Source organism: Poecilia formosa, unplaced genomic scaffold, assembly GCF_000485575.1.
Source record: "Poecilia formosa unplaced genomic scaffold, Poecilia_formosa-5.1.2 Scaffold3, whole genome shotgun sequence".
NCBI lineage: Eukaryota > Metazoa > Chordata > Actinopteri > Cyprinodontiformes > Poeciliidae > Poecilia > Poecilia formosa.
Window position 1 is genome coordinate 2694440 of NW_006799942.1, and position 22842 is coordinate 2717281.

General features: G+C 39.2%; 1 protein-coding gene across 3 annotated transcripts in view; it reads left to right on the top strand.

The window, feature by feature from the left end:
- The window catches only part of LOC103139848 (stAR-related lipid transfer protein 13), a 57937-nt gene that overhangs the window by 29473 nt on the left and 5622 nt on the right, over positions 1-22842 (top strand). For 2 of the 3 annotated variants that reach the window (XM_007554704.2, XM_007554708.2), the window contains 9 exons: positions 11522-11593; positions 12440-12521; positions 14092-14155; positions 16017-17320; positions 19382-19552; positions 20349-20508; positions 20634-20832; positions 21986-22199; positions 22287-22401. In XM_007554704.2, coding sequence (XP_007554766.2) covers positions 11522-11593; positions 12440-12521; positions 14092-14155; positions 16017-17320; positions 19382-19552; positions 20349-20508; positions 20634-20832; positions 21986-22199; positions 22287-22401 — 2381 coding nt within the window. Of the gene's footprint in view, positions 1-2478; positions 3443-11521; positions 11594-12439; positions 12522-14091; positions 14156-16016; positions 17321-19381; positions 19553-20348; positions 20509-20633; positions 20833-21985; positions 22200-22286; positions 22402-22842 lie in introns of those variants that run through there. The other variant, XM_007554695.2, reaches the window with a different exon arrangement.

Consider the following 22842-nt stretch of genomic DNA (forward strand, 5'->3'; position numbering starts at 1 on the left):
TATATATATATTATAGGAAAGCAGTTCATATTCATTTAGAAACCTTATTAATGTTTTAACTCTACTTGGCAGTAGAATATATAACATTGTCGAAGTTTCATTCCTGAAGTCCTCTCATTTATCTTCCATGTTAATAAAAACAAACAATTACAACTGTTTTGTCTAAAAGTGTAAAACAATGATCTATTCAACATGATGACATTTAAATATTTTTTCCTGACAACCACAGTAAAGATTCACCCTTCATTAGCACAAACTGTCTCAGGATTTAATGCTAGCACTGTTGCTAAACTGGCAAAGTTATCAGGATACAGACTTAAATTAGCTCTCCAACACATAAACTTTCCCTACCACAAGTCCAGCAGTTCAAAAGTTTCATTTCATAAAAACCAGACAAATTAATCAATCTTACCTTTCTCTGCTGGACACCACATGCAACAAATAAAAAAAAAATTGTCAACTGGATCATCATTCTCAGTAAATGCCTTTTCAAAACAATAATTTGTTAAACATTACATTTCACAAATTTATTTGTTAAATTCATTTAATAAAGTTACTTTTTGCAGTGTTGGACACCAAATTAATTTTAAGACAGCACCTTGCCACCCTGTAATCACCTTCCACTCATTTTCATTTTCATTTCTTCATCTTGTTCTTTAAACTAGCACTCAAAGGTTCCCCTGAGCTTCACTGCTCCTCTCTCAGACTGCTGCTGAACCCATCAGCTCAGAGGCACACAGTCCACATCTATCTGGATCAGATTTAAAGATGGGGAATCCTTAAAATTCAGGCGTCTGGCTGAACAACTATGCTGGTATTTGACAATGCATTTTCCACTCTGCTACAGTCAGTCAGGGGAGGTAGGATATCCAGGTTAGTCAAATGGTTTCAATATGGGGGAAAAAAACTGAATGGATAAATAGTCTCAAAACATACTTAAAATTATGTAACTGGAGTGATATCTGTTAAAAGAAAAAGTGTGCTAAAATGTACTCAAAAAATTACCCAGAGTAATAAAAACAGACTGTAATGTTGAAATAAGAAGTAAAAAGTAAACTGAGACACACACAAAAATGGGGCAGACAAAAAAAACAAAAAACAAAAAAACAGAATGAGGTTATGAGTGCGTGGTGGGATTTAGTTGTAATTCTACCGATCTGTTGGATTAGGGAAACTGGGTGTCTCCCCCTGCATATGGGATTTGGGGGGTTTAATTCCACATTTGTGAATGCTTAAGTGAATGTGTGTGTTAGTTTGTTAGTAAGCATAGATATACTCAAAGGGATTTACACAAGCAAACAGCTTTATCATTAATCATCTCCACCCCCAGCTCATGGATTGCTCCTCTGACCTTTTCTTTCATTGACGCTGAATATTTGGCTACTGTAGGCCTGTCTGGATGTAAAATCCAGTGAATACACACCAGCAATCCACATGAATACTTTCGTTTTGGTCTTGTGGAGCTTTCTGCCACTTGACGTCCTGTCAACAGGTTGATTTTTAAAGACGCAGAGCCACATGTGTTGATGGGGGTGTTGAGATGTTGTGTTCATTGTTGTGTGACTTCCTGGTGCTGTGAGGCAGGTGGTTTACAGAACTTTGTGTGTTTTTGTTTATATTTTGCTTTGAAATGAATAGTTTAAACTTTCATTTTTGCTTTTTGGTGACCACTTTTGTCTCCTTTTCAATTGAATGAATATATGCTATTGTTGTTGCTAATTGGCAACTTTTTAATAAATTTATTCTAAACGGAAACAGGAGTTATGAACTTTTCTTTGATTTCTTATTTTATCAGAATTCATCATTAAAGAATTATGGATTGCAAAGGATATCTTCATATATAGTTCCTTTCATACCTTCTGGTATTTTTGGAAACAGGCCCATAGCAACATATATCCTCCACCTAATAGCATAAAATAGACACCATTTAATGGTTGCCATGGAGACTTGGTGACCAAAGATTTCACTCTTTGTTGCTGTTTCCAAACTATGAACTTTGCAGATTTATAAAGTAATATTACCAAGCTACTGTCACATTTTTTGATGACTTAGTCTGCAGTGACTTCATGTGTCACTACTATAACAGAGCAGTAATACTCTGAATTAGAACTGAAGATTTTTCTTTGAGAGTTTCCAGAAGTCTTCCTGAATTGTGACTCGGAAATGAACCATTGTTCCTTCTTTGCAGTGCAAATCAAAGTTTTCCTGTATTTCCTCCAGAGGGCAGTGTGATCAAATCAAGTCTCAAACAACGTTCTGTACAACTTTTTCTCACTTTGTGAATCAGATTAGTCAGTGTTTAAATATAATTTATGATTCAGTGAAAGACTCTGCAAAACCTTTTTGATGTTATTTTTTGTTAGGCGTTCTACTGTATTAGCAGAGACCATCAGCGTATAGATGAGTTTTCCTAAGTGTGGCATTAGCTTGACGTTGTAGATGCAGAGAACATTTCTGAATGGCATTAAAAGTCCCACTCAGCTGCAGAAACAATAGCTTCGCTCCTTCCATACGTACATTCCTCTGAACCCTCTCTCTCACACCCACATACTCTCTATTGTTCTGTTCCTTCCTTGTTTCACATCGGGATGTTGGGATCATATTTTTTTCCACGTCGACATCCCACCGATCACAGTCATGCACATATGCCTGGGGCATGTACCAAATAGTTTCTCTGGCAGAACTTCAGGAAGCAGCGAAGAATTCCCCCATCGGCTGCTGGTCACGTGATTGAAGGAAACAGCTTGTGGATGTAACTGTTTGTGACTTTGTCCTCCTCCCTGTATCAGTCGGGCAGCTTGTGTGTGGGAGGAGAGAACAAGGACGGTCGCCTGAGTCAGGTGGTACCATGAAGTTTGTTGAAAAGGGAGGAGGAGGAGGAAGAGAAGGGAGTGTGGCTTCCAGTGAAGACATGTTAGAGGCAGGAATTCTTAAGAAATGCTCCCATAATAAATCATCAGCGCAGGAGAGAGGAAGACTTGCATTAATATGGATGATGTTGATGCTATAGTAGTTATGGATCCATCAGGACAGGGTAAAGGTGAAGGAAGGGCAGAAACTTCAGAGAGCAATATGGATCCTACAGACAGCGCAGAAAGTACAAAAGGGGAGGATGCTGCTGGACAAACTGCATACCCTGTGAGCTTAGCCTTTGCTGACAGAGTGGACAGCATGACGGCCGAGGCAGAGTGTGCTGACCCTACATATGACAGGAGTGGAAAATTAGAAAACACTATTGACAACATGGATCAGAGTGCCAACAGCGGCAGCAACGACGGTGGAAGTGACAGCGACAGCACCAGCGAGGGAACCTGTCTGGAGGCCATGACACCTGACGGTCAGGACTACTACCTGAGGCTGGGGAATACGCCTCGAAGGCGCTCCGCCCTCCGTCTGTCACGCATCATCGCCCGAAAGCAGCTTCTGCGCAGGCTGGCACAAGGTAGTCAGAGAAAGTGATGCGAGGAAGTCCTAATAAATGCTTTAATGGTCGATTTGAGTTTGAAGATCAAAGGGAGACAGTTTGTGTTTTTAATCAGCTGAGATGGAGACAGATGCAGCTTTAAGCAATGTAAGCTATGATCAGTTGTTCAAACATCGGAAGGAAGCTTCTAATTGCAGCCACTTTATGTCAGATTGTGTCTTCCTTGTTTAAGATTTTTTTCCCCATATTTGACTTATGTCATAGCAATTTGCAACACATCAAAAATGTATTGTTATAGCAACCTGGTATTTGACAACTTCTAGCTTAACTTTTAATAACTCTTTTGGATTGTAATCAGCTCAGACCTGACTGACCTGATTGGTGCAGAAATGATGTAGGAAGTCATTTCTGCACCAAATATGTTTTTCAAGAATCTGAAAAGAAGTCTAAAGAAACCATGAAGGCTTTCAGTGTTATTGTTTTGTCTGTTTCTTCTACTTAACTGGTCACTTCCTTTACTTCCTGTCACATGACCCGTGTTTGCCAATATGAAAACACAAATTCAACAGAACAATGGCGACAGCTCTTTCGCTTCTTAGCTTCTGTTTTTTAAAGAAGGAATTACATTTTCAGTCCTCTTAGCTTTATTATCTGTTCTATCCACTCCTTTTTGATGTTGAATGAGCCTACAGCTAAATGTCAGAAGGAGAAATATGTCAAGAATGTCGATAGAGAAGCATGTTTCTACTTGTACAGAGTGATTATGTGACCTTGTTAGCTTTCCACTACCTCCTTCTTGCACTAATACATTCTTTTTGACCTTAACCTTCTTAACATGAATGGATAAATGATCAGTTAGCGGAGTATCTGTGAGACTGGAACTCCTTTTAATTGAACGACCAGAATCCCTAAACACCTAACAATACTAAGACAGAGGTGAAAACAGATATTTATATATCTGGAATAAATAAATGCAATAGTTTCTTATTCACTCTGTTGGAATTTCACGTTGTCGGAGAAAAAGGCCAGAAAAAGTCATTTTCTGGTCAGCTAGGATTACTCAAATTATTTTGGTTTGCTGAATTCCAGAATAATGAAAGAAGGAATTTTAAAATTCACACAATTACATACATTTCTTTTTGTATTTTTCATATTTACTTTTTTGGATGTTCTTTTTACAAGCTTAGGACAATAATTTGCTCTAATTTTACCTCATTCATCTTGACAGTAACAAGGTCAGGATTTTAAAGCTGCCTTTCTCATACACACCTAGAGTTCTTACCAATTTTTTAAAATATGAACTTGGATCAGGGCTTTTGTTGTTCAGTCCAAGTGTTGACTTTGTTGAACCACCTTGTTCAAATGATGGTATGATAGGCCTACTGCCATTGTCCATTTGGAAACAAATCAAATCAAATTTTATTTGTATAGCACAGGGATGCTCAGTAAGTCGATCGCGATCGACCAGTCGATCTCGGGAAGGTCTTGAGTCGATCTGGGCAGTCGGTGACAAACTGAAAGCCGCCGAGATCAGCACGTCCCTTTGCTGACCCGCTTATCAAAAATATTCACTAAGATCCAAAACCTTTTAAAGACTAGAAAAAAAGAACTCGACAAAACGTGTTAAAATTAAGGACCCAATAAAAAAATAATAATCACAGTAATTATTATTTCAACAAGGTTTTGCGCAATTCTGTGCATTTCGATTCCGTTAAAAAAACAGGCGACACAAAGATAGACTCTCTGACGTCACCAGCAGAGCAGGAGCTTAAATGAGCTAATCAACCACCGCCTTGTTCAGGCGAGCGCTTATTAATGGTCGCAAAGTAAACGTCAAGCCTGAAATCATTTCGTAACGGACTGAGTGTTGCGGAGTTCAGGCGGTTGCTACGGCAACGGGTGTGCCTTGCTGACAGAGTAAAAACATAGGAGTGGTTTTAAGTTGTTCGCCTGTTCGGGGTTATTTTACCTTTGCCGTAATTTTACCATTACAGCCGTTGTAATTGGACTAATTACCTCGTTCGTTTACGAGTATACGTCATTCACAGGACAAATATTTTATGAAGTATTTAACAAACAAATGGCTCCTACAGCGAAAATTATGTGAAATTAAATTAATTGTCCAATATAAAAAAAAATAGCTTGGTACTCTCTGGCATCTTGCCTTGAGCACAGAGTCTGAGAGGAGCTTTACTGGCTTTTCCTCTATCAAACATGTTGCTAACTATTTTCACCTTTTATTTTGTGGAAATATTGATGTTGATGAGACTTTCTCCAAAATGACAACTGTATAGAATGTTGAATTATTATTAGATTGGAACATTTTAATGGATGAGGTCAATTCCCCTTTTCACCTTTTCATAACTTTGTGGAGTTAGTCGATTCATACCACATGTTTTCAAGAACGAAGAACCACTGGGATCTTTTTTAACTGCTGACAATTTAAAGCGATTATCTATGTTCTACAAATAGTCGACTGCAAGGAGATTTTATGACTTCAGTAAATATCTACCATCATGACCTCTCAATCTTTATAAGAATCAACTGTTTAGAATAGGGACCAGAACCAAAATAAAGGGAAAAAGGTTTATAACACTTCTTTTAGAATGTGCAGTCAATGTCAGATCTATTCAACCTTAAGGATGATTTAAAGTACAATGTAAATTTGTAGAACAGTTAGAACTCAGTGGAATTGAGGAGGTGCAGTGATTTGTTTAAGAGTTTAATGTTGTGTAGATATGAGCTGTTTGAGACTCTAGACGTTCTGATTTGTGGTTGGTTGTTTTCTTCAATATCTGCCCTTTTCCTGACAGTGGAACAAGGCTCCTGAATCATCATCTCATAGCTGTCATTTATCTGCTTTCTGATAAGGATTAGATTGAAATAATTTTGGGTCTGGTGTTTAATTGAAAGTTTAAACTGCTTCCCAGCTTTATACACGTTCAGTTGTCCTTTTGTTCGTTTGTTAGTTCACTCTTTTCATCCAGCAGTTCCTGAATTTTAGTGATTGTCCTGCTTTCGAGCAACAGCATTAACATAAACTTAACTTTATTGTTTCTATTTTCATACAAGTTGAAAATAGAAACCTATAAGAGCATTTCTGTGCAGCCAAAGTTCAATCGGGGATTGAATAGATGCACAAGATGCGACAGGTAGAAACAAATCTTTTTATCCAACCCTGCCCTGAGGCCACGGATAGTTAGACTGAATATGAATACAATGCTGGAACACCTTTCTTTGACACCCTCTGCTGGACAAAAGGTTGCATCACCAACCACCGAGCCTGATGACCTTCAGTCGCCTTTTCTTTTGTGCTCTCGTTTAAATTCAGGCAGTGAACAACCACTGTAGCGCCGGTTCTCTTAATTATTTTGGGCAACCACTTGATCATAAATGTTTTACCATTTCTCTGATGTTGTGTGCGTGTCTGTGTTTTTGTCCTCCCTGTGTATGAGGAGGCTCTATGTCTGAACCTGCACTGATTTCATGCCAGTATTGATTCTGTTTTACAGTGCATTCCTGAGGGCAAGACATCATAGCAGATGTAGCTCACGAGACAGGACAGGCATATTCCATTTTATCCCTCCCCCATCCCTCTCTTCCTGTCTCATCACTCCTCCACTGTCTTCTTCAATCCCTTTTTTTTGACCTTTCGACGTGAAGGACTAAGTGCTTTAGCTTATGTGGGAATATGGCTGCTCTCCAGACTGCCTGTGTTTGTAGTCTTTGACTGTTAAGCCTCCTTTGTCAGTTACTGGTGACGGTGTTACTACAAGGGCTCGTCCTAATAAGCATATCGAACAATGCACATATCATTGTGTAAACAGTAGCAAAATATTTTGCAGTTTGCTGTGCTCTGAAAATGTCAGCTTAGCTCAGGAACTTCCTGCTGCAACCACTGTTCTTAGTTCACATGTTGCTCTGGATTCATGGGAAATGAAAAGCAGGAAATGATGTCATCCAAGCCTCTTTAGAGTCCCTGGGACCTAGAGACCCAATAGTAAGTGGGCATATCACAGAAGAAAACTGTTAGTGACAGTGAAAAAAGGCAGGTAATAAAAAGCAGAGGAAATGACTATGCTTATGAGGACATTGGGTTGCTTTTGTTCAGTCTTTTATGTAACACCACTGGCACCCTGGTCATGAAAGGAATTATCTTTCACCCTCTTTGCTCCACACTTGGATGCCCAAATTGATATGCTTACACACAAACTCACAGCGCCTCATTCGCATACCATCCAACAGCCCTGTTGGCTGTGGCTCTGGGCCTCAGCAGGACTGCAGTGACATGAAAAAGATTTGGGGGACACACACTGCGGGTGACTCGGATTAGCTCCGTCTGCCTGTGTGCACTGTTGTGTTTTACAGCCAACACCAAACATGTTTGTGTACTAATTAATCTCTTGATTAAATTCTGCACAGATGAATAGTGGGGCTTTGTTCCCACACTGACGGGAGCCTAGGCTTTTGTTTTTCTGCATGAACGTGAAAGCACGGTTGGCAATTACACATGCTCCAACACTGTGATGAAGCATGTAATTGTGTGCTTTTTAAATATTAGCTTGATGATAACATGCCCATTATTGTTTTTTTTTTCTTTTGATATTTTAGGTGCAACTCTGTACTGAGCGAAATTCGGAATTATTTGCAGTAGGCTTGTAACCTGGAGCTTTGCTAGGCATAAACTCATACTGGGACACAAAATGAAGATGTAAAAAAGTTCTGACTCAAATTTAGAGTTTTATATATTATGTATTATCTGTGCTACAAAAACTAAATATGGTAGAACTATTTTTCTTAAACCCTTTGACAAAAGAATCAAGTGGCAAGGAACTTAACCACAAGTTGCCTATAGGCCTATGTATCAATGTTTGAATGCGTTTTTATTTACTTTTTCATAAAGATTTCATTACCGTGAGATTAATGAAATTTTTATGATAAATGCAGTTTTATCTGAAAACTTTGATTAATGATGCATGCTGTGAGTATTTCCAAAGTAACTTTTGTCAACAATATTAGCGAATAATAAGCAGTATGAGTCACTGACTTTGTTTAGCCTGCTTGTGACAAGTCATAAATGTAAAACTTCAAAAAAGATTGTTTTTAATTTTTTTGTGGGTTACAAAAAAAAAAAAAACTTGAGCAAAAATTGCTCACACATCTGTAACCCATCTCAAGGATTTGGTGCCACGAGTTTATGAGTTTTTGAATCTTTTTAAAGTTCTGTGGAAAAAGGTTGAGGATTTCCTGCCATCTGTCCTTGTTTTGCCTCTCAGGGTAGATTTGCGATTTTTAACCCGATTTTAACTTTTCAACCAATCTGACAGTGAGTAAATAAACAACCGGTGTGGCATGTTGTCGTCCCTGCAGTTTTCTCACAAGATCCATTCATCTCAGCTCCCCACCCCTGCCGTCCAACTGTCTCATCCCTGTTTTTGCATTCTCTGACTCACTGAGGGCAGCATCTGTGCTGTTTTAGATTTACACGCCAATGAGTCCAGTCTGCTGGATGTGTCTGAGTGGATTCTCGCTCCCATTGTGTGGGTGAAGCATCACAAAGAAACCAAGGTCAAAGTCTCCTTGCTGTCCTGTATGCTGGTGGGCTTGGCTGACATGTGAAATTAGCATCCCGTAACTGATGGTCTGCAACCTCGAGGGGTGCAGCCTATGTGAACGTCAGCTGAAATGAGTCATTTCCTGCATGGATGCAAAGAAGATGTGGACTTTCTTGGAGGAGCTTGAGTGGGAGAGAGGGGATTGGGATGTTCCTGTCGATGGATGAAAGAAAGTGTGCCAGCGAGTGTTTTTGTTTTACAGAAAGATGTGAGGGAGAAGAGATGAGAGGTACCACAAGAAGGAAAAATATAGTTTGATCGTGAAAGTAAAGGTTAAAAAAGGAGTTTTCGCTATGTGAATGAAAGGGAAGGAAACAAGAGCTAGATGACTTGCAGGAATTATTTCTGAAACGTAAGTGAAAAGAAGAAGGAAGAGGTCGGAGAAACGTATAAATAGAGAGATATTGAATGTGCCGTCCAACAGAGATGAAAGTTTGAGAGAGGAGGTTGAGTAGAAAATTAGAGGGAAGGGAAAACCTGCATGGAGCAGGCTGAAGAAACGGAGGCAGAACCGTAAACACATGGGTTGCAGAGCCAAGGAGGAAGAAAACACTGAACTGTCGCCGCTGTTTGATGGAAAGCTGCACAACACAGCAGATAGATGTTCCCTCGTATGGAGATGAAACTTCAGCTGGAACAAAGGAAACATAGGAGCTTGTCGTTCACCTCACGATGAGGGCTTCCAGTAAGTTTTTATTGGAAAATAGAGTTGTGCCTCATTGGATATTTGATTTCTCTCTACTTTCAGAGAGCTACAATAAGCTGCAATATTTTGTCCCCACCTTTACTTCATATGTGATTTAGAGAGAAGAGTTATTCAAAGAATGTTGGAAGAGGGATGTAATTGCTAGATTGTGGCGACAGTGTCATTTCCTCTGACCGTTCTCATCTCTGATGGTGAGGGACGGAGCCTTTTTATTGCCCCGCTGAACCGTGCCAACACCTCCAAACTCTAGTGAGTGAGAAAAGTGAGAACGAATGAGTGGGAACTTGACGGAGAAACAAGTTATTTATAGTAGTCAACTTTGTTTGGACAAGTACAAGCTTTATTTTCTGCGCATATTTGTCCCGAGACAGCCTCTACAGTCTGTACTGGTACTCATTCACACTCATATTCTTTCCAATGCCATGCATTAAGGTGCTAAACCATTATTACAAACTATGCCTGCTGTTGGAAATGCGTTTGATTCTTGGCACAAGCTTCTTTAGGTTTTCTTTGTCAGCACAAGGAGCGGCTTTAATAAGTGTCTGCTCATAAAGAAAACGTATATAAACACACCCAGATTTCTCTGTTGCCAGTTAAGCAGCGTGTGTGATACATATGCCAGCGGAAAAAGCAGTAAAACAAAAGCCTGTAAAAATGTTTCATGCTTGCTAGGCACCATGTGCCTGCTTTGGTGCAATGTGTTATGCCTGGTACATTTATCCGAAAACAGCTAAACGAAATATGGATGGGTTACACTGATAAAGTGAAATTGTGCTAGCAGCACACTTAAGAAAATGCTTGTCTCTTTACTGGGAGATTTCCAGTTTTCCCAGTCTTATCATTCCATTAAATTCCCAAAGGAAAAATGCATCTCAAAAATGTTCTTTCCTTAAGCAAAAGCATCATTTCCAAGAGGGATATCACGCATAAGAACAGTGCAATGTCTTTGACTTGATTTATGTCTGTTTAGTCATACAGCGTTTTGTAAAAGCATCCACATCCCTTGAACTTTTTCACATGTTCTCCAACCAGCTGCTCTTAGAAGTCACACAATTAGCAAACAGCCTTTTTACATGGATAGTTTTTTTTTTCTCAAGTATACCAAAAATGGTGTTCTGGTCAGAATAGATCAAAAACTCACTCAATAACCTTATGACTAATTTGTAAAATGCTGTGTGAATTCTAACACTGCGAATCAGTATGAACAGACCAGCCACACTGTGAAGCATGGTGGTGGTAGTATCATGGTTTTCTTCAATCGGAAGATGGTCAGAATTGGTGGGAAGGCTGATGGAGTTAAATACATGGCAATGCTGGAAGAAAAGCTTCAAAAGGTTTACCTTTTAGCAGGACATTGAGCCCAAACACGCAGACACGGACAGTTAATCCAGATTTACATTTGAATGATGAACTATCACAAGTATTCAAAACTGATCTTGACTTAGTAGAAACAGCAAAAGTAGCCCTCTCTAGATGTAAAAAGCTGGTAGAGGCAACACCAAAAACATCTGCAACTGCAATGGAAGCGGAAGGTGTTTTCAGCTTCCCTGTGTATCAACTCAGGGGGATTAAAGTCGGTGCACGCAACACTTTTCATTTAATTAAAAAAAAAGTCTTAGACCATGTGTCCATTTCCTGACACATAAAGATTTTTACAGCTTAAAATCTCTATAAAATGAAGGTAGAATTGTGGTATCAATGTGACAAAATCTGGAATGAAAAAATATCATTGTGACTATGTATGATTTATCTTTCCAATGTTTTTGTGTCTTATAGAGATTGAAGCAAAGGAGGCTTGCGATTGGCTTCGAGCAGCAGGGTTTCCACAGTATGCCCAACTCTATGAAGGTAACACAATCCAGCTGCTGTATTTAACACACAAACTTCTTCCTCTAGTTATCTTCTTTGACTTTTCCTACTTCCTCAGTTATTTTCTCTTTCTGTCTTATTTTTCCATCATCTGTGACTCTTTCTCTCTTCCTGCCTTCCCTCAAACTTTACATACCCGTCTTCTGTGCCAATGCATTCTATTTCAAGGCTTCGGTTCCTCTCCAGAGGGAGGGGTCATGGGAAAGGCCTTGTTATCACTGCTGGGACTCTCATAGCTCCTCTTTCTCCCTCATTTCTCCCCCGTTCTTAAGATCACCGACCATTTCCTTTCGGACCCCTCCGCCCCGCAACCCGCTCTATCTAAACCTGCCATGTCTTACTTTTATGCTATTTGAATTTCTTTTCTTTTCATTGTGCCTTCTTGTGTCTCTGTGCCTTATCTAGCAAACCTGAAGGCGTTTGCTCATGTGATGATCATTTGGTCTTTCGGGGTTGAAGCACAAACACAAACTGGCTTCGATAGTTAAAGAGGAAGATTTTAAAACACAATAATCCTTCTTTAGAAAGACTGGCAAGCACACACTGGTTCTCTGAGAAAGGTTGAGGGATTTCTAGAAAGTCAGGTTATTGATGCCGCAGATAAGTGCCCTCCGTAAACAACTTGAATCAGTTTGGCATTGTGTTACGTTTAAGTTTTATTACACTTCAGACGCGGATGACAAGTGCTAACTGTGGAGACGGCAGCTGCGGCAGACTTCACAAGCTCCATAGAGAACGCTGCTATGTCCTTTCATGTGTCAGTCATTATCTAACAAGTCTTTTCCCCTCTTCTCTTTGTTGCCGTCTCTGTCTCTTATTTCCCAGATTCCCAGTTTCCGATCAATATTTCCGCAGTGAAAAGGGACCATGACTTTTTGGACCGAGATCTAGTCGAACCTCTGTGTCGGTAAGGAGGATTTTTCTCTGTAAATTCCTTCTCTGGTCATCCTGTCTGGTGTGCTGACTTTTCCTTGTGGACTCATTAGTTGCCTGACCCTTACCCTTAATGAAGTCCCCATCCACGTCTCCCTCTGGGACTTCCAGGCTTTGATCTGGCCACCTCCCCTTCTGTCTGCCATGCTCTGATCTCCCATTCAAAGAGAAGAGACCCCTCAGGGGGTAAAATACAGAGAGGTGTGTCTGGGTGATGGTAATAGGGAACTGAGAGAGGGAATCCCAGAGTTCTGCTGTAAATGGATTTTAACCATTTTCTGAATCTTGTAATCTTGCCAGTCACATTACCCTATTCCTTAAAAAATTCTCCTGCATATTTACAAAATGTTAACTTATTTTTGTGCTCCTGCGTCTTCATCTCTCTTGAGCTGCAGTAACTTGTACAAGTTCACCCTTTAATCCTGTTTGGATTACAGAATAGAACTTAAATGTGTTTTGTTGGGATTTGATGATAGATAAACACAAAGTGGAAAGAGAATAATACATGGTTTTCAGCTTGTTTTACAATTAAAAATGTGAAATGTTTGACATGAAGTTGCCTTTAGCTACTAAATCTAAAAGCGGCAGACTGGATGGACTGTCTGTTGAACCTCACATTCCAAGTCTTGCCACAAATTCTGATTTGATTTTAGGTGCATACTTTGACTAAGTAATTCTGACACTTGCTTTACGCTTTGCGTCATTGTATTGCTGAAAGGTCAACTTTTGCCACTGTCCATCCAACATATGATCAACTCACAGCTTAAAAGGGACTGTGTTTTCACTGTGGTGTACAGTGTTTATTATCCACATTTTTTTTGTCTACAACATTTTGGTTTAATCTGACCTTCTAACACAAGTTCGCTGTGTCCCAGACACAGCGTGGTGCAAATTTTAAACATGACTGGCATTCCTTTGTTTTATCTTCACAAGATAAGCATCCTGCAACCTGATCTGTGAATGTAGTGTCAGGTGCTTTGGAGTCCTCTGGACTTGATAAAATGCTATGCAAATACAAACTATTTACCATTACTACATTTAACTTAGGGGTATTAGAATAAAGAGGGCTGAATATACATGCACCACACTTTTAACATTTTTTTTTTTTTAATTTATTTAAAGCCGTGCATTATTGTGTGTTGCCCATAACATAAAATCCCCTGAAGATGAATTAAAGTTTATGGTTGTAGTACTGTAACTAAATTCAGAAAATATGAAAATATGAATGCATGTCACAAATAATTGTGACGCTCTCTGCTTTAGTCATAGTTGGAGGGGGAGAAGAGTCAAAGTAAAACTTCTGTGGTGAAGACATTGTTAGACAGTGCAACGAGAGATTCTGTGTGCGGCCAGAAAAGATTAAAGAGAAAAATGAAAAGGCTTGTCTGCCAGTGACTGATCAGACTCTGGGGGAAAATAGGAAAGTGGAAGTAAAAAGCAATATCATAGAGTGAAAGTGAGCGTTATTACAGAGAAGAAGGGCACCATCATACAGCAACAATAGGTTGTGCTTTAGTGACTCTGTCTTTGTGTGTTTGTTGCAGACGCCTCAATACTTTGAACAAGTGTGCATCCATGAAACTCGATGTAAGCCACCCCAAGAGGAAGGTAAGCAAAACTTTGCAGTACAACACTCATTCAGCGTTCAGATGAGTCCCATTTGTCAGATTTAAAGTAAGTTTTGAAAATGAGACATTAAACAAACTTTTCACAAAGCCCAAATTTCTGTTTCGAAATGTTTTAATTAATTGTCTGAAAACCATCATAAATAACAGATTAAAGACTTGAAAGCATCCATCTGTGTAAACATTCTGTAGATTTAGTGATTGAAATAAACTTTTCAATAATATCCTAATATATTAAATGGTTTATCGTATCAATCCTCTCAAGAGTTTAACCTTTTTTATCTGAACATTTAAATGATTTTTTTGGTAGAAAAGGTTTGACCTGTTTTTTTTTTAAGTAAAGGTTAACTTGATGAGGAAGAGAGAGGAAAAAAAAAAGCTCCCTTTTGATTGCAGCTTGGAGTGGTTAATCTTCATCCTGTCAGAGCTGTCACCAGGACTCCTTGTATCCTAATTGCTGATCAAGTGTGCGCCACATTTTGGGGCTCGATTGCAAAAGCATCCTTTTAGAAGGAGACAACCACTGCAGCTCTGATTAGGGGTGCTTCTATTGTGGACTGATTATAGCAGCGAGTGTTTCCTCTGATTCTTAGTCAGCTGCTGATTCTTAAGAATACTTGTATATTCCCTCTCTTTTAGTTTTTTCAGTTCCTTTTATTCTTTTTCACCAGGCGCTGCGATAAAGACATGCTGACAGAAAGAGCTGAGTTATTTAATGATGCAGGCAGACTAAAATGCAGCTGTGCTAAGCTGTTCTAATAACAGTCAAGGTAGATAAATTCTAGGGCTTTACATATTTTGGATGGTTTCTTGCAATTTATTCATATCATTTAAGCTTTTTCATATATTGTTATTCCACAAGACATTGTACTTAATTTGAATTTTATGTAATTGTCCAGCGCAAAGTTGCACATAATTGTGAAATGGAAAAAAAAATGATGCATAGTTTACGTAATTCTTCACAAGTAAGAATTTAAATATGGTGTGCTCTGATGAAAGAAGGCCAACATCGAACATTTTGATGAATGTGCTCAACAGCAAAGCATAATGATGGCAGCTCTACCATAAGGGCAGGGATATTTTTCTTCAGCATGGATGGGAAAGCTAGTCAGAATGGGAAGCAAGTTAAATTGAGGTAAATGCAGGATAAGCCTGTAAAAAACATGGACTCAAAAACATGAGTCTGGAGAGAAGGTGCAAAGTATAATGTATGTGATAGAATGACCCAGTCAAAGTCCAGAAACAAATCCAATTCAGAATCTACGGCAAGACATAACAACATTACTGTTCACAGAGTCTATCCGATCTGACTGAGCTTGATTTATTTAGCAAAGAAAAATGTTTTCGTAATGTGTTAAATTTTTACAAATAAGGAAAATATAGTTTTTTTATTTTTGTTAGAACTCTAGAACAAGACTTATAACCCCAGGGGTTTATTCCAGGTCACTTTTGCCAAAAAAGTCTTTCATCATAACATTTTCTTTTAAATTAGGAGAGGAATTGAGATTTTGTATTCTTTGAATTTAAAGCCAAATAACATTTGTGCTCACTTCTGTTGTAATCTGTGTAAGCAGATGACTTTGCAGTTCAATTTTAATTTGTTCACCACAGCAGGGAGGAAGTGGGTTTGGTCCACTTCCAGAAAAACTCTTATACTGATTTTCTTGCTCTCAGTTACAAAAAAAAAAATACTATTTAAGAAATTCTGATGGTGATGGTTTTTATAATCCTTTAAACTGACACATTTTCTTATTGGTAGTAACATCCTAATATGTTACATTAAAGAACCCTTGGCATTAGTTTGGATGTATTTTTTTCATCTAGTACTCTGTCTTTCTATATAGAGTGATGATTCTGATGAAGATGATCCATTGGCTATCAGTAAGAGGTGGACATTTGAGTGGAGCAGCCGCCGCTGGTCACGTCTGCAGGACTTTCTATTGGACAGCGCTAACGAGAGCAGCCCGACGGGTGAAGGCGAGGGTCTGCGCAGCACAGTGAGCAGTGAGAGCGTACTGACGGACCTGAGTGAGCAGGAAATCACTGAGATCTCCTCACTCCACAGTGAGGACTCGGCCTCCGCCATGCCTGACTCTATATCCATGGCGTCCCTATCTGCTTCCTATCAACCGCCGAGGGAACTTCCTCATTATAACTCCCTTCCCATCAAAAGCAGCCGCCATGGGCAAGGAGGAAAGAGTAAAGCCAAAGAGTTTCTGCGCAAAATGGAGCTGATGCGTACCTGGGGGCCATCGACGAGGAGGAAAAGCTCAAATCGGAGGCCGCAGCTGGTCATCGGTGAGCCGGTGTTACAGGGGGAGGAGCCCCATGCGCTTCAGATGCTTCAGTGTACTCCCATCAGCCAATTAGAAAACAGCCCAAAACACAACCATCAAACAGATGGTGACGATCCCCCTGTTTCTGACAGCAAAACACCTAAAGACCAGATCACGCTAAATGTGAGTCCGAGCAAAGAGACTGTAGCGCCGAGTATTCAGGAGCCTGCATGTACAAAACCACGCACTGCCAGCAAGAGAAGCAGCATGTACCTGGAGGATATGGAGTTGCCTTCTCAGGGTAAGAGGACTGAGGGTCAGAGCCAGTTTGGCAGAAACCAGTTTCGCTCATATGAAAACCTCCTCATTCACATCCCCAAAGACCACAAGCCAGGCACTTTTCCCAAAGCTCTGTCCATTGAAAGTCTGGCACCTTCCCCCGGTGACAGGAACAATAATCCCCAGTCACATAGCCAAACCTCCCCAAATGAAAATGGCCTGGGCGAACCTTTATCTAAACCTGCCTGTCCTGGAGCTCCGAGGGGCAGCAGGGTGAGTGTTTACGACAACGTGCCGGGCTCCCACCTTTATGCCAGCACTGGGGACCTTCTAGACTTTGAGAAGGAGGACAACCTGTTTCCTCACTTAGACGACATCATCCAGCACGTCAGTGGCTTGCAGCAGATTGTGGACCACTGGAGCCGCAGCGTTTTGCCAGAGGGGGAAGCAGGGGAGGGGGAGGAGGAAGGGGAGGGCAGGACCACCCCCAGCGAAGGTGAGAGAGACGGGGTCTCCTTAAATGACACCGATTCAACAGGGACCAGTCGGGAGAGGCGGGACTCTGGAGTTGGGGCCTCGCTCACAAGACCTCGGTAAGCAGCTGCACACACATTTATAAGATAATTATGGTTCATTGCATCTTGGGTCTCGTTTTTATAGTTTGGCTTGAACTTTGATTGGTTATAAGAACTGTGGACTCACCACAGCAAATACTGACATCTTGCCGACGCTCTGCATGATCATCCACATAACTTCAATTATTGAAGTTAATTATTGGTAAAAGTTATTTCTTAGGTTGTTAAAGAATCCTATTTTTGTATATTTCAAATGCAATGATCATTCTTGTACAAAGTTCTTAAAATATCCATGTAGAAATGGTGTAATGCTGTAATAATAGTGTTTTTTGGGGACTTTGAAAGGATTTCCAAATGATTTCTGAAAAAACAAATTTTATTTATAGGTACCTTTCATCTTACAAAATTAAAATAATCTAAATGAAACTGCCACAAAAACAATAAAAGGTGCCAAACAAAACTTAATAATCAAAAAAGGAACAAAGATTTTGAGAGCAGTAAGAATAGCTTGAACATCCCTCCAGGTTTTTACGATTCCGCGATTGCAGATATTTATGCAAAATTAACAGATTTCTTCATGGTAATGTATAACTGTAATTTTGCATTGCAAATTTTCTGTAAAAATTGTGAAGAACATTGGTTCTTAGTGACTGCAAACTTTCACCTGCAGGTGGCAGTATTTCTGACTTCTACTACATGGCTTACTTGATGTCACTTTATAGTACTACCAATGTGGCGAGTGACAAAAATTTAAGTTCTTTAAAGAATAAAATTGTTTAGATAGCTATCTGCTTTTTAAAATTATTTTCTTTTCTTTTTTCTCCTATAAGTATATTTTAGAAGTGCTTTAAAATCTTTGCAATTATTTCTAATGTGGCGACACAAATCACAGAAACAATCACAAAATTCTGGAAAGTGTAAAAATGTCACATGCAAGGGAATTACAGCGTTAAGGGGTGGATTTATTGAAAACTCTGGCTCGCATGGGAAACAGATGGTCATTAGGAACAGTAGAGTAAACTGAAGAGTTTTATGGGTGCAATGAAAATGTCATTTTGGAATACATGTCCAATCCAAAGGGGTTAGATTATGAAAAAATGGGCTTGAGGACAGAACCCTGAAGAGCACCAGATGTGACTAGGACTTTGAGCGCTGGCTTGATAAGACTGAACAAAATCTTTTTATTGGAAATTTTAAAAAAAAAAAAGCACAACATGTGATGGTGTAAATAAGTCTAATAGCTGAATTCCCTTAGTGAGTTCATCTTGGAATAAAATCTGCAAACAAAAGTAGCATGTTGTCATTTGTTATAACGAATGATTGTTACAAGCTTCAAAAATAGCAAGATCATATAAATTCAGTTTATTTACATAGCACCATTTCCCAACAAATGTCTTGAGACACTTTACAAAAAAAGTAATTTCAATTCAATTGCACACATTCTTATTAATTCAAGTTATAATGGTGCACTAAGCTCAGTTCGTTATTCCAATTACTTTAAAAAGTTTTCAGTCTAAGGAAACCAGCAGATTCCATCGAGTCACTCACTCCTCCTGGATGAGCATGTACCAAGAACACATTGCAGCTTTAATGGCTGTTTATTTATAAATGTAGAATCACCAACATTAGCACTTACTTCCATGTTTCTTTACTGGTAGAATGACACCTAAAATGTTTTTTTGATTGAGTTGCACTTTAGAAGACAAAGGTTACCATAGATCATGTTGTGTTGCAGTATTAGGAAAATCTTCTGTCATCACAGCAAAAAAAGACACTGGCAAAATATTCTGAGTCTGCAGTTGAATAAATGTGTGTTAATAACCCCGTAATGCCATTCACACTTTCAGTTGTAAGTGAAAACAAATGATCCCAATCAGAGCAACAGACCCAAACCCAACTGGTGAAATGATTCATTTAGGGTTCATACCAAATGGATGTCCACCAAAGACATGACTGAGCTTTTTAAAACCAGCACAACTGTTGTATTTATTTGATCAATCAACATATTAATGTAATAAGATCCAAGAGTGAATTGCATTGCCTGACTCGCGTCATCTTTTATCTTTCAATCCATCTTAGTCTCCGATGGCCAAGTTTCAGAACGTCTGATCATCTCAACCAGCCAGCATCTTCACTGCAGATCAGCAGCCAGTCGGCGGGCCAGCTGAGCCTGCTGCAGAAGTTTTCTCTGCTCCGCCTCACCGCCATCATGGAGAAATACTCCATGTCTAACAAACATGGCTGGACATGGTATGCACAAATACAGCTAACAAACATAGAAGATAATTTGGGTGTAATACGGTAGATTATAATGAGATAGTTTAATCCCAGGTAATCACAAAAAAATAGGGAACACACCATCTTGTACAAATGAACCTATGTTTGATGCTATTCATCAGATGCTTTACAATCTTTTCTCCCAATGAATTATTGTAAATGTTTTTACATTTTTTTCACATTAGAAATGACATAAGTACGGGATGTGTTGAGATAAGACTGAATGCAAATGGAGGCCACAATTTTGAGACTTTTCATTTGTAAAACATTTTTAAAACCATGCATCCTTCTCTTTTCACTTCATAATTATGCTCTGCTTTCTGTTGTTATGCAAACTAAAATGCCCACAAGAATGCATAGAAATGTGTGGTTTCAACATAACATAAGGAAAAGAAGTTCAAAGGATTCTTCTTCCTTCTTTTTTACAGTCTTCACGAGAGTTTTATTAGATATTTTTCAACCCTGCTGTAGCCTCTAGCTGCTGGACCATATGGACAATTAACACCTTCATGTATGTCTTAAAATTGAAAACATCAATGGGTTTGTCCATGTGCAAGTGTTTGTCAAGGGCTGAGCCTACAAAACTCAGCAACCATTCCCCACGACCCACAACTCATCCCTCTGCAGTAAACAGCCAGTCCTGTTCATTTTTATTGTGCCCTACAGGGAAGCCCTGTTGACCAGTGTATACACGCTCAGGCTGATAATGAAATCATAGACGTCTCTTTTCTCCCACACACTTCCCTAATTGTTTGTCTGTCGCTGGCAGGTCCGTGCCTAAGTTTATGAAGCGTATGAAGGTGCCAGACTACAAAGAGAAGAGTGTGTTTGGCGTTCCTCTGATTGTTCATGTCCAGCGCTGTGGGTTCCCGCTTCCTCTGTGTTTACAACAGGCCCTCAGCCACCTCAGGACTTACTGTCTGGACCAGGTTAGTAAACAGCTTTTACTGGACTGCTTGTGTGCATTTCATTCTCTCCATGCCTAAGCTGTCAGACACAAGGCACCATTCGCTCCCTGATCCTTCCAGACTCTCTCCCACTGTCTCCATTCCAGGTGGGATTGTTCCGCAAGTCTGGTGTAAAGTCCCGGATTCAGGCTTTGAGGCAGCAGTGCGAGTTGTCCCCTGACTGTGTAAACTACGACGACCAATCTGCATATGATGTGGCTGACATGGTCAAACAGTTCTTCAGGGACTTACCCGAACCTCTGCTTACAAGCAAACTGGGGGAAACTTTCCTGCACATTTACCAGTGTAAGTAAATGTGGGAGTAGATCGTTTTTCTCTCCTTAATAAACTCTTTTACTTTTTTCCTTAAGTACTCCAGCCAATGAAATAATTGTCTGTTGAATTTTATTATAGTTCCAAACAGACAGAGTTTTTTTTTTTTTTTGGCCCCACTTGTAAAGATGCATTCAAAGCCTTAAATTAGTCATCTTTCTTTGCAGAAACATTACCACACAAAAATGGAAGAGCACAGACTTCAGTGGGAATCAATTTAAGAGGAGAAAAACCATTCTATGTTTAAAAAATGCTTTTATTAAAATACCTAGTGCTGCACTTAGTGACTCCACTGAAACTAAATGAAACACTGAAGCACTGTTTTATATTAAAGAGCTACTGATCAGGGCAATTTCCTGACCAGTTGTAGTTTTATTTCAGGTCTGACTTTCCCAGTCCTATTATAACCAACATTTATTAGATTTTTGAAACAAGACAGATGAGCAGCAAGTTCACTGACAAAAATTGCTGTTTTGATTTAAACAGAAATTGAAGAAATTACAAGATTTTTCCAAATTTTCCAATATACATTGACTGTTATTAATTTAAAATGAATGGGACATTTACACAGGATGTTGTCCTTGATGCGGTTGTCATGGGTTCGATTCCTGGTTTTGGGCCATTTGCTTCATGTTTTCCATTTCTCTCCTCTTCCTATTTTATAACAAATTACTATTCAATAAAGGCCACTTAGTGCCAAAAAATCTTCCAAAACATAATTCTGATAATATCAAAGTGCATGCTATTATTTATTTAATTTGAACACAAATAAATATTATATTTTCAGAGTTTGACTTGCTAATCACCAACCAGTTCTTATCTTGTCCCAATTAATGGACATACAGCTGACTAGCTGACATTTTCTCATTGCTCAAACTATCTCTGATCTTTTAGTTAGTAATTCATAACTTTATGATTATCTAAGATATACATTTGAGGGCTTACAGGGACAAATTCTTCAAAATCAGACAGAAAAGAGAACATTTTAATCTCCTTAATGATCCATTGTTGGAACAGTATCAAAAAACAACATTTACCCAAATGGAGATTACTGCTGCTCACTATTATAAGGAATTTATCTGTTTTACCTTTTTCCTATTTTCATTTTTTTTTCTTTTCCAATTAGATGTTCCGAAAGAACAGCGGTTGCAGGCCGTCAGGGCAGCCATATTGCTGATGCCTGATGAGAACAGGGAGGTTCTGCAGACTCTGCTCTACTTCTTGCGGGACGTCACCTCCTTGGTGGAGGAGAACCAGATGACGCCGATGAACCTGGCTGTTTGTCTGGGCCCATCCCTGTTCCACCTCAGCATCCTGAAGAACGAGACGCTGTCACCAAGGTATGCGTGAACTCCTGTGAGTTCAAATGGAAAACAAGAAACCTGGTGGTGACCCCGCGTTCTTTCTGTGGTTCTTGCCTTCTTTAGGTCGATCCAGAAGAAGTACGCTACAGGCCGTCCCGATCAGAAAGACCTGAGTGAGAACCTTGCAGCCACACAGGGGCTGGCACACATGATCACAGAGTGCCAACATCTCTTCCAGGTCTAAATCAAACTCAGCTGATATTTATTTGAATGCATGGACTGATATTTCAGTTAATGAACTGAAATTAATTTATTGCAGTTAAGGCGATGAGCTAGCTGAACTTATTAAGATTGTCACATTATTATGTCATCAGTAACTTTTTGCAAAGAATTGGTACTGCTATCTGGAGAAAATAGATTTGATTACAGTGCATTTTAAGATTAAATATCATTTTACAAGTAAAAATAATAAACTATTTTAATCTGAACAGAATACGTACTTTATTTTACTTAACTGCACAAATCTAAGTTCTTCCAATTTATTTATTTATTTATTTTTTTCATTTTTTACTTTTGGTATTTTTCATCTCATCTCGAAGGTCAAGGGGAGATGTTTTTTTGTCTATAGCTTCTTATTCAGTATTCATTAGAATAAGTTGAGAGTCATTATTCTTTCTAG